The 12,984-nt window shown below is 43.0% G+C and overlaps 1 protein-coding gene across 2 annotated transcripts in view; it reads right to left on the reverse strand.

Moving 5' to 3' along the window:
• Positions 1-12,984, reverse strand: part of LOC121550072 (semaphorin-5A) — a 203,419-nt gene that overhangs the window by 87,323 nt on the left and 103,112 nt on the right. For both annotated transcript variants that reach the window (XM_041862193.2, XM_041862190.2), the window contains exons 10-11: positions 4,000-4,204; positions 394-601 (exon numbers count right to left, since the gene is read on the reverse strand). In XM_041862193.2, the coding sequence (XP_041718127.1) occupies positions 394-601; positions 4,000-4,204 (413 nt within the window). The remainder of the gene's footprint in view (positions 1-393; positions 602-3,999; positions 4,205-12,984) is intronic.

Consider the following 12,984-nt stretch of genomic DNA (forward strand, 5'->3'; position numbering starts at 1 on the left):
CTATATCGTAAAAATTAATCAAAACAATAATGTGCTATTTGGCCATGATAAACACGGGTGAAATTAGTGGAAGGGAAAGGTTTGGCTGAGAGTTTCCATTTGCAAGGGAGGACACTTCACTTCCTTCTTTTGCACAAAGGAAATCACAATTGTTAACGGCATTCCCCTCAGAAGTAAAACAGGAAATGACAAACCTTCGCAAGAGAATTTTAACTCTGGGTTAACAAGATTTTCTGAAACCTGAAGACTTGTGTTAGCTCCATAAAATAATGTCTAGACTTTAGCTCAGTTGGATAACATATTCTTGGTCACCTGGATTGCACAGCTTTGATACCTAGGAGGTTGTGTGTGTGTGTGTATGTGTGTGTGTGCACGTCTGTGTGTACTACTCACTCTCTGGTCTTGTGGAAGTTGCATCTCATCAGTGGTATCTTGATGACCTGGTCCCTGACCCCAACATACAGCTCACTGCTGCTGTGAAGGATCAGGAGGCTTCTGATTGGCTGTCTCCTCCTGGGCGGGAACAACTCAATCTCATCCAATAGACAGCTGCCCATGGACTGGTTCAGAGGAGACAGGACCTTACGGATGGTACCATAATCTGGAGGGAGAGGAGGAGGAGGTAGATTAAAAAAATGTATTAAATATGTATTAAATAAAGTATTCTTATTTTTCAAAGGGAGTGGATGAGGGAGAGGAAGAGTAACCATTGACTCCATATTTGGCAAAGTTGCAACATCTCCAATTAACTACAGTAGCTTACTCCCTCGGGAAAAGTACACTACATGACCAAAAGTATGTGGAAATCTGCTCGTCGAACATCTCATTCCAAAATCATGGGTATTAATATGGAGTTGGTCCTCCCTTTGCTGCTATAACAGCCTCCACTCTTCTGGGAAGGCGTTCCACTACACGTTGGAACATTGCTGCGGGTACTTCCTTCCATTCAGCCACAAGAGCATTAGTGTGGTTGGACACTGATGTTCAGCGATTAGGCCTGGCTCGCAGTCGGCATTCCAATTCATCCCAAAGGTGTTCGGTGGGGTTAAGGTCAGGGCTCTGTGCAGGCCAGTGAAGTTCTTCCACACCGATCGACAAAACATTTCTGTATGGACCTCGCTTTGTTCATGGGGGCATTGTCATGCTGAAACAGGAAAGGGCCTTCCCCAAACTGTTGCCACAAAGTTGGAAGCACAGAATCGTCTAGAATGTCATTGTATGCTTTAGTGTTAAGATTTCCCTTCACTGGAATTAAGGGGCCTAGCTCGAACAATGAAAAACAGCCCCAGACCATTATTCCTCCCCCAACAAACTTGACAGTTGGAACTATGCATTCGGGCAGGTAGCGTTCTCCTGGCATCCGCCAAACCCAGATCCGTCCGTCGGACTGCCAGATGGTGAAGCGTGATTCATCACTCCAGAGAACTAATTTCCACTTCTCCAGAGTTCAATGGCGGTGAGCTTTACACCACTCCAGCCGACACTTGGCATTGCGTATGGTGATATTAGGTTTATGTGCGGCTGCTCGGCCATGGAAACCCATTTAATGAAGCTCCCGACGAACAGTTATTGTGCTGATGTTGCTTCCATAGGCAGTTTGGAACTCGGTAGTGAGTGTTGCAACCGAGGATAGGAGATTTTTACAAGCTTCAGCACTCGCCGGTCCTGTTCTGTGAGCTTGTGTGGCTTATCACTTCGCGGCTGAGTCTTTGCTCCTAGACGTTTCCACTTCACAATAACAGCACTTACAGTTGACCGGGGCAGCTCTAGCAGGGCAGAAATATGTCAAACTGACTTGTTGGAAAGGTGGCATCCTATGATGGTGCCACGTTGAAAGTCACTGAGCTCTTCAGTAAGGCCATTCTACTGTCAATGTTTGTCTATGGAGATTGCATGGCTATGTGCTCGATTTTATACACCTGTCAGCAACGGGTGTGACTGAAATAGCCAAATCCACAAATCTTAAGTGTTTTCAGACATGCTAAACCCTGCCATCATAGGATGTCTTGATTTACAGATTAGATCAGCATTTAACAGATGACCTCTGTGTTCCAATACTGTAATATGTCATGCAGAGTGCCTCCATTCAATTCCATTTATTCCTGGCAAGGATAGGAACATCCCATATGATTGCATACGAGACAGAATTTGGAGGCAACTCAAGCAAACATCGTCAATTATACATGTATTCCCTGTGGGGAGGGGAATGTAATTAGATCTAAGAAAGTTGAATTCCTATTCCCAAACACACAGCTTCAAGGTGGTAAAATACAAAAGTACAGTCCTGCCCCGAAGTAGAGTTTTTCACTGCGGCAGCAATGGATGTTTTATTGATCTGGAGGAAAACCGATATCCGAGATACTCAGAAATTGATGACTACACTTGACTAAAAGCCACATGCAAAGAAATGTGGGAAATAGTTTGGATCAACATGCTACAACAGTGTTAGTGTTCATGGCTAGATCCTGCCTAAAAACAGTTTGTTTTGTCTATTTTATACAAAGAGGAATTAAAGAGGCTTTGTGTGGTTTACAATGCCAAAAGTTGGAAAAACACTGTACGACACTACCTAGTCGTTTGGCCCTCTAGTAAAACTATAAGGTACCAGAGAAAGGTCCCAATCAGCGCAGTGCACTAGAGCGCTAATAGCCAGTGATTAGCTATGTATGCTAGCGGTTGCTAATGGCCCTGGCACTGGTTCAGATGTTTTCATTAGGGTCTGGTTAGCGTCCAGAAACCCGTCTGCTCTGTGTGAACCCACAGCTCTCATTCTAAAGCCGCATTGATCACACAGACACACTCACGCATGTATAAACACACATCCACACACAATGAGAGTGGAGATACACACATCCACACACAATGAGAGTGGAGATACACACTCACTCACTCACTCACTCACTCACTCAATCATTCACGCACATTCGAACACACACAAACACAATGGGAGCAATGTTTTGTTAGCAGGACCGGCAGATAGACAGAAAAGCCCCAAGGCTAGTGATGCAGAACAGGTGGAGGAGGGATCCAGAAATAACAGGGGCACAGAATGAGACAGAGCATGGCTGTATAAGCCAGCAGTGTAAGAGGGGGTTAAGCCTTCCTGTCCTCTGTCTGGTTGCTGTGTTACATACTTCCTGTCCTCTGTCTGGTTGATGTGTTACATACTTCCTGTCCTCTGTCTGGTTGATGTGTTACATACTTCCCGTCCTCTGTCTGGTTGATGTGTTACACACTTCCTGTCCTCTGTCTGGTTGATGTGTTACATACTTCCTGTCCTCTGTCTGTTTGATGTGTTACATACTTCCTGTCCTCTGTCTGGTTGATGTGTTACATACTTCCCGTCCTCTGTCTGGTTGATGTGTTACATACTTCCTGTCCTCTGTCTGGTTGATGTGTTACATACTTCCCGTCCTCTGTCTGGTTGATGTGTTACATACTTCCTGTCCTCTGTCTGGTTGATGTGTTACATACTTCCTGTCCTCTGTCTGGTTGATGTGTTACATACTTCCTGTCCTCTGTCTGGTTGATGTGTTACATACTTCCTGTCCTCTGTCTGGTTGATGTGTTATACACTGTACCTGTGTGTTTCTCATTACCACCATGCTTCCCCTTAACAGGCGACTGGTTGTAATTTCATGGTGTTTACCATCTCTCAGTGAGGGATTGAGTGTGTGGAAAGGGATGGTGTGTGTGTGTGGGGGGGAGGGGGTGAATGTGTGTGAGTCTGTGCACGGGATGTGTGTGTGTGTGTGTGTGTGTGTGTGTGTGTGTGTGTGTGTGTGTGTGTGTGTGTGTGTGCTGCTGCATATGGAGGACACATGGTGGTTCATTGCGATCCCATTAATGTCAGCTGAATGAAAGCTTTGATGTCACCTCAGAGCTACACATTTAATGCCTTCATTCACCTTCCTGAACCACTCCACCATGTGCAGAGTCAAAAGGCTAGGAATCAGATAAACACACACACACAAACACACACACACAGTCCAACTTTACCTGTGGCCAGGTAGATGATATGGAACAGCATGTCTTTGCCCTGCACCACATCCACAGCTACGTGGGAGAAGCGGATGTTGTCCTCCATGAAGTAAGGGACAGGCTGGACTGGCTGAACCACCTCATTCATCAGTAGGAACTTCTGGGCATCCTGCAGGTTCCTCTCTGTCAGATTCACGTAGGAGCCGTAGTCTATGGTACCACACTGGGGGGAGGAAGAGAGGAACAAAGATAATTTATTTGTGCTTCCCATGACTGTGGTTTTGTATTTTAATGTAATATATATATATACACTACCGTTCAAAAGTTTGCGGTCACTTAGAATTTTCCTTGTTTTCGAAAGTAAAGCATTTTTTTTGTCTATTAAAATAACATCAAATTGATCAGAAATACAGTGTAGACATTGTTAATGGCTATTGTAGCTGGAAACAGCTGATTTTTTATGGAATACCTACATAGGCGTACAGAGGCCCATTATCAGCAACCATCAGTCATGTGTTCCAATGTATTTATTTTTCCTTTATTTAACTAGGCAAGTCAGTTAAGAACAAATTCTTATTTACAATGACGGCCTACACCGGCCAAACCCGGACGACACTGGGCCAATTGTGCGCCGCCCTATGGGACTCCCAATCACGGCCGGTTGTGATACAGTCTGGAATCGAACCAGGGGGTCTGTAGTGACGCCTCAAGCGCTGAGATGCAGTGCCTTAGACCGCTGCGCCACTCGGGAGCCCAATGGCATGTTGTGTTTGCTAATCCAAGTTTATAATTTGAAAAGGCTAATTGATCATTAGAAAACCCTTTTGCAATTATGTTAGCACAGCTGAAAACTGTTGTGCTGATTAAATAAGCAATAAAACTGGCCTTCTTGAGACTAGTTGAGTATCTGGAACATCAGCAATTGTGGGTTCGATTACAGGCTCAAAATGGCCAGAAACAAATAACTTTCTTTTGAAACTCGTCAGTCTATTCTTGTTCTGAGAAATGAAGGCTATTTCATGCGAGAAATTGCAAAGAAACTGAAGATCTCGTACAACGCTGTGTACTACTCCCTTCACAGAACAGCGCAAACTGGCTCTAACCAGAATAGAAAGAGGAGTGGGAGGCCCCGGTGCACAACTGAGCAAGAGGACAAATACATTAGTGTCTAGTTTGAGAAACAGATGCCTCACAGGTCCTCAACTGGCAGCTTCATTAAATAGTACCCTCAAAACACCAGTCTCAACGTCAACAGTGAAGAGGCGACTCCGGGATGCTGACCTTCTAGGCAGAGTTGCAAAGAAAAAGCCATATCTCAGACTGGCCAATAAAAATAAAAGATTAAGATGGGCAGTCTGAGATATGGCTTTTTCTTTGCAACTCTGCCTAGAAGGTCAGCATCCCGGAGTCGCCTCTTCACTGTTGATGTTTAAACGGGTGTTTTGTGGGTACTATTTAATGAAGCTGCCAGTTGAGGACCTGTGAGGCGTCTGTTTCTCAAACTACACACTCTAATGTATTTGTCCTCTTGCTCAGTTGTGCACCGGGGCCTCCCACTCCTCTTTTTATTCTGGTTAGAGCCAGTTTGCGCTGTTCTGTGAAGGGAGTAGTACACAGCGTTGTCCGAGATCTTCACTTTCTTTGCAATTTCTCGCATGGAATTGCCTTAATTTCTCATCATTTGGGTTCCTGGATCCTTTCACAGCATTATAAGGCTGCGTTGAGACAATGACTTAGCAATGACCCAAGCCCAGTTTAGCTAATCCCTACCATTGTGACGCAGAGTTGCCAAAATGCTTCAGCAAATGTACATTACAGGGCCGTCAGTAGACACAATATAAGTAACCTAATGTATGTCCCTCTAACTGCTCTGAATGCATCTGCTGATCCTACAGCTATTGTATGCAGTAATTGTGTGCCTAAGAACCAGATTTATACTGTTAGCACTGAGCCGGTGTTCCCGAGGAGGAAGGCCACTGTGTGCAGCTCACCCTGCACTAACATAAAGAACATGACCACATCTACTGCTGCTAAGCTTCCCAGTAAAACAATTAAAATAAGTAAGCATGTATGCGGATGACTCAACACTATACACGTCAGCTGCTACAGCAACTGAAATAACAGCAACACTTAATAAAGAGTTGCACTTAGTTTCGGAATGGGTGGCAAGGAATAAGTTAGTCCTAAATATTTCCAAAACTAAAAGCATTGTATTTGAGTCAAATCATTCACTAAACCCTAAACCTCAACTACATCTCGTAACAAATAATGTGGAAATTTAGCAAGTTGAGGTGACTAAACTGCTTGGAGTAACCCTGGATTGTAAACTGTCATGGTCAAAGCATATTGATACAACAGTAGCTAAGATGGGGAGAAGTATGTCCATAATTAAGTGCTGCTCTGCCTTCTTAACAACACTGTCAACAAGGCAGGTCCTACAGGCGCTAGTTTTGTCGCACCTAGACTACTGTTCAGCAGTGTGGTCAGGTGCCACAAGGAGGGACTTGGGAAATGTACAGTTGGCTCAGAACAGGGCAGCACGGCTGGCCCTTAAAAGTACACGGAGAGCTAACATTAATGACATGCATGTTAGTCTCTCCTGGCTTAGAGTGGAAGAGAGATTGACTTCATCACTGCTTGTTTTTTTAAGAGGTGTAGACAAGCTGAATGTACCGAGCTGTCTGTTTGGAATGCTGGCACACAGCTCGGACACCCATGCATACCCCACAAGACATGCCACCAGAGGTCTCTTCACAGTTCCCAAGTCCAGAACAGACTACGGGAAACGCACAGTACTACATAGAGCCATGACTACATGGAACTCTATTCCACATCATGTAACTCAGTCAAGCAGTAAAATCAGATTAAAAAAAACGATAAAACTACACTTTATGGAACAGAGCGGACTGTGAAGAGACACACACCCACACACAGGCACACACACAGCATTCGCAAACACATGCTAACACACGCACTCTACACACACAAATTTACTGTATTATTGATTTTGTATTGTAAATATGTTATGGTAGAGTAGTGTGTAGTAAGGTGTTGTGTTATGTATTGTTTTATTGTACGTAAATTGTGGTTGGACCCCAGGAAGAGTAGCTGCTGCCTTGGCAGCCGCTAATGGCGATCTGTAATAAATACAAATACAAATACAAATACCATCTTTAAAGGGATAGTTTACTCAGACTAAAACTAACATGATTTTCCACCTACCTTGGCTGTAGTTGATTCAAGAAGTCAGTTTTGGGATATTTAGTTTCCTTTTGACACCTAATAGCCATAATTTGTGACTCGTTTCAGGAAACTAGGCGTATGTCGCACATCACTACTTCACAGGAGAGGCATTTGAACGTACATTTTCTTTTACATCAAAATTAGTTTTTTGGCAGAAATGCCTTCTGAAACATGTGAACTTTCATGTGACTTAATAACAAACTTGTATGCCATCTGTAAATACGAATAAAATGTACTGTTAGCACTCTCAGTAACACTTAACACTAAACTGTTCTTGTTCCTGTGTATTTTATTAGCATATTGTTACATAATAATTTTGTAATTGCATTTTAATTGCAAAGAAATGAGCTGAGAGTTTTTTGTAACCACTGTACACATGACGAATAGTGACTAAATAAACTATATTTGACTACCTTGAATATTTGAAAATGAACTACAAAATAAAACTATTTTCTACCCAGGTCTGGTACTAACTGTATGGTTTATAGTATAGTGAGATATGCATGTAAAATGTATTATAACAACCATTGGGAAATCATCAATAAGAGTTTTGTGCAAAACCCATCAATTTCTCGGACAATAAGTTAAACGATGAATATATTTTACATTTAACAGTGAGAGATGACGCTCTGCACTCAGACACACTGACCCCAGCCTGATGGTATATGAACTGTTAATACACAGCAACATGATTCACCATGATCTATGACTGCTGGATCAATATATACAGTTTAAGAGAAGAGGGAGATATTTCTCTAGACAGATAGATCATTAACTATTCAATCAATGGCCAGGGTGTGTGTGAGTAATGATTTCACATGAAGGAGTGGAAAGATCCATGTTGGTAAGTGTGTATTTGTGTATGTGTGTGTGAGTCTCTTTCTCTGTGTGTGTGTGAGTGTGTGTGTGGGGGGGATAGATATACGGGCAGGCCATTTTACATCAATGCAGGGCTGCCATAAATCCAAAGCTCGTAAATCGAATCCTCCAACATTGACAAATACTTGATGAAGATGTCACCGCAACCTAGATAAAGTGTGCTGCGCTCCAACAGTGAAATGTGTGCTTGTGTGTGTGTGTGTGTGTGTGTGTGCGCACATTTATGTGTGTGTATGTGTGCACGCGCGTGTGTGTGTGTATCAAATGGTGCAGCTCAGAGCAATTCCCCCTGAGCCTGGAAAAGGCTGGTTTACACACACACACACACACTTTGTCCTCTCTAACATGGCCCTGTGCAGACCTACACAGCCACAGTGGGCAAGGCTTTGGTAAGATACTACAAACCAGAGGAAATTGGTTTCCATGCAGGCAATTTCTCCTAGCCTCAAGTGTAAACTGACTGGAATCTGGGTATGTGTGTGTGTTTCTTCATGTGCAAATATGTGTGTATATCAAGCGTAAAACTCGCTGACCAAGTCCACCTTAGGCTTTTGGTTACATGAGTGATATGGAACATGTGTGTCCAGCCGGCTGTGTCTGTAGTCGTGTGTGTGTCCCCCACTGGCTCCCCCAACCCCCTGAGAAAATTAAATCACATTCAGACTGCTGTGTGTAGATTAGCCTGTATGCCATCTGCTAAGCCTGCTAGCCCTTAGAGCTACTATCCCTTCCAGCCATACACCATTCTCTCTGTGTGATAACTAAAAAAGCACAGAGCTTTAAAGCTTCCAAATCCTCCCTCTGTTCCAAAGCCCTATGGGGTCAAGCCACAGGAAGTAGGGGTACTGAGGGTGCTGCAGCACCCCTTGTAAAAAATTGAAGAACAAAAAAATATTAATAAAAATAAAATGTTTTTTTCTCACAAACGTAGTGCACTGGGCCGTTAATACACTGAACAAAAATATAAATGCAACATGTAAAGTGTTGCTCCTATGTTTCGTGAGTTGAAATAAAATATCCCCGACATTTTCCACATGCACAAAAAGCTTATTTTTTGATCAAATGTTGTCCGTTAGTGAGCATTTCTCCTTTGTCAAGATAATCCATCCATCTGAAAAGTGTGGCATATCAAGAAGCTGATTAAACAGAATGATCATTACACAGGTGCACCTTGTACTGGGGACAGTAAAAGGCCACTCTAAAATGTGCAGTTTTGTCACACAACACAATGCCACAGATGTCTCAAGTTTTGAGGGAGCGTGCAATTGGCATGCTGACTGCAGGAATGTCCACTATAGAGCTGTTGCCAGAGAATGTAATGTTCATTTTAAAGAATTTGGCAGTACGTCCAACTGGCCTTACAACCGCAGACCATGTGTAACCACGCCAGCCCAGGACCTCCACATACGTCTTTTTCACCTGCGGGATCGTCTTAGACCAGCCACCCGGACAGCTGATGAAACTGTGGGTTTGTACAACTGAGGAATTTCTGCACAAACTGTCAGAAACCGTCTCAGGGAAGCTCATCTGCGTGCTCGTCTTGACCTGACTGCAGTTCGGCGTCGTAACTGACTTCAGTGGGCAAATGCTCACCTTTGATAACCACTGGCACGCTGGAGAAGTGTGCTCTTCATGGATGAATCTTGATTTCAACTGTACCGGGCAGATGGCAGACTGTGTGTATGGCATCCTGTGGGCGAGCGGTTTGCTGATGTCAACGTTGTGAACAGAGTGCCCCATGGTGGCGGTGGGGTTATAGTATGGACAGGCATAAGCTACGGACAACGAACACAATTGCATTTTATGAATGGCAATTTGAATGCACAGAGATAGCGTGACGAGATCCTGAGGCCCATTGTCGTGCCATTCATCCGCCATCATCACCTCATGTTTCAGCATGATAATGCACGGCCCCATGTTGCAAGGATCTGTACACAATTCCTGGAAGCTGAAAATGTCCCAGTTCTTCCATGGCCTGCATACTCAGCAGACATGTCACCCATTGAGCATGTTTGGGATGCTCTGGATCGACATGTACGACAGCGCGTTCCAGTTCACACTAATATCTAGCAACTTCGCACAGCCATTGAAGAGGAGTGGGACAACATTCCACAGGCCACAATCAACAGCCTAATCAACTCTATGCGAAGGAGATGTGTCGCGCTGCATGAGGCAAATGGTGGTCACACCAGATACTGACTGGTTTTCTGATCCACTCCCCTACTTTTTTTTAAGGGGTCTGTGATCAACAGATGCATATCTGTATTCCTAGTCATGTGAAATCCATCGATTAGGGCCTAATTAATTTATTTAAATTGACTGATATGAACTCAGTAAAATCTTTGAAATTGTTGCATGTTGCGTTCATATTTTTGTTTAGTGTAGTATTAGCGGAGCAATATCGACGTATATAGCATAGGCAAAAACATGCTTTCAGCATCTCCACCTTGGCAAAAAAGGTAGTTGTATGATTAAGAACAGGACTCAATAGTTGGAGTTGTAAGAGTTGTTGCCCTGTCCCTTTCTCTGTGATTGTCATTCTAATAGAATCCAGTAAGAACAAAACCCTGCTCTCAAACATTTACATAAAAAAGTGCAAAGTTATGGGCATATTTTTCTTGATCAAATAACATGGAAAACAACCACTTTTTTTGCAGTATTAATTTATCATCCTTATAAACCACTTAATGTACATTTATATTACTGTATTGCACATAGGCTGGTCATCTCGGTTTGTACCTAGACTTTCCATCACCATGAAGAAAAACAATGCACAATAGAGTAATTGAGTACATTGAGAAATCAAGTGGTTTGTGATGATGTGATGTGATGATGTGGCTCAGTTGGTAGAGCATGGCCCTTGCAATGTTAGGGTTATGGGTTTGATTCCCACGGGGGACCAGTACGAAAACGCATGCAAATGTATGCACTTCCTACTGTAAGTTGCTCTGGATAAGAGTGTCTACTGAAAAGGAATGAATAGACCATTTCAGTTTTCACATAGAAATAAGTTGCATTTGTAAAGTATTTCAAGAAACTGGAAAACATATATCAAGCAACTATTCTTATATTCCACAAGTATTATCAGATTAACTGTTTTGTACAGATATTTATCAGAGTCAAGTTACAAATGCTGGTAATCACTCAAATACATTTAGTTAAATTTTTCACAAAAGTAGTGCACTGGGCCTTTACTAGTCCTGTATTAGTGGACCGATATAGATGTCTTCAGCGCGGGAAAAAAAAACTTTTCTGTACCCCCCAACCCAACCCCCCCTCCTCATCTGCAAAAAAATCGCAGCAACCCCACCCCCACCCCCAAACACATTTCCGTGGCTATGGGTCAGACAGGCTTCAGAGAATGAAGTGCCATTCATGATAGGTAGAAGTTGCCCTTTAACACAGATCTAGGATCAGATTACCCTCAACCCACTCCTAACCTTCAACTATAAGGGAGATGTAATAACACCTGGTCCTGGGTCAGTGGTTAGGGGCAACTTCTTCCAGCTTCTGGGAGAGTACTGTAGTGGTGCGATTGGGACGTTGTACATTTCCCTTCAGTGAGTATTATAACACGAGGTCATCATTATTAACAGATTTGTGAGGAGATTGAGAGAGAGAGAGAGAGAGAGAGAGAGAGAGAGAGAGAGAGAGAGAGAGAGAGAGAGAGAGAGAGAGAGAGAGAGAGAGAGAGAGAGAGAGAGAGAGAACAAATTAATGAGAGGAGGGAGTGTACATGGACTCTGGGGCTTGCTCATCAGCCCTACACACACACACACACACACACACACACACACACACACACAAACAAACACACTCACAAACACAAATGCATAACCACCCATACACATAACCACATGAACTCACACACTTTGTGTTGTATGTGATTATGTTTGTGTGTGTTGGTTAATTGGACAGAGTTGTTGAGGTGATAAAAGCTCTCAGAATAACCAGGTGAAAGCCTGAGTCCATGACGGCTAGATGTCCACCAGAGCTAACTGTCCATGGGAAACAGACACAGGCACGGTCGTCCATCTCCATCTCAGATGTAAGATCTTAATTTGATCACTCTTTTGTTGCTGAGAATATTCCTGCACAGCAGGAAATGTAAACTTAGTGTATTTGAGTTTTAAAAAGGCTTCTAAAGTTTGTAATTTCCAATTAAAGAATTCAGACTTAATTTGCTCTAACAAAAAATGAATCAACCCCTTCAGAAATGTCCATTAATTATAATCCACATAATAATTCACATTTTCTGTTGATGCAGGATTATTTTCCTGCTGTAGCAAACTGGCTCAAATGAAGATCCTATATCTGTAAGGCACTGACCTAAGTCATACATCTGTCTTGTCATACTATAGTAACTATTAGCCAGATTTGTCATATTCAAAAGGTCATATTCAACTTTAAAAACAGATCTCTCCCAAACCATTTCCCAATCTGATCCTGTGCCTTGCTTAACCCTGATAGAACAACTACCTAGCTGAGCTCATGGCTCAAGGCCTTGTGTCTACTATAGGGATAGAAGATTTCCCTGTGAGCTGAGTCGGCGACCATATTGGAGTTCCTTACCTGAAAGTCAGGGTTAGGGTTGGGGTAGGTGTATATTTACCTGGAAGTCAAGGTTAAGGCCGGTGTATACTTGGTCTAATGACATGTCTGTAGACAATTAGAATGTGACAAGTGTCGCTGGTCAAAACAACATTTAATTTATACTCTGGTGGAACGTCTGTAGACCATCGCTGCAACTGTCGGTTTCCTTGTTGCACAGACATGAAAAAAAGTTAATGTCTCTGCGACTGTCACAATGTCCATTGTCGTGGTTACTGGGCTGCTACAGCAACAAGACCAAATCCATCTGTGACAAGACAGTGCAGTAGT

Source organism: Coregonus clupeaformis, chromosome 34, assembly GCF_020615455.1.
Source record: "Coregonus clupeaformis isolate EN_2021a chromosome 34, ASM2061545v1, whole genome shotgun sequence".
NCBI lineage: Eukaryota > Metazoa > Chordata > Actinopteri > Salmoniformes > Salmonidae > Coregonus > Coregonus clupeaformis.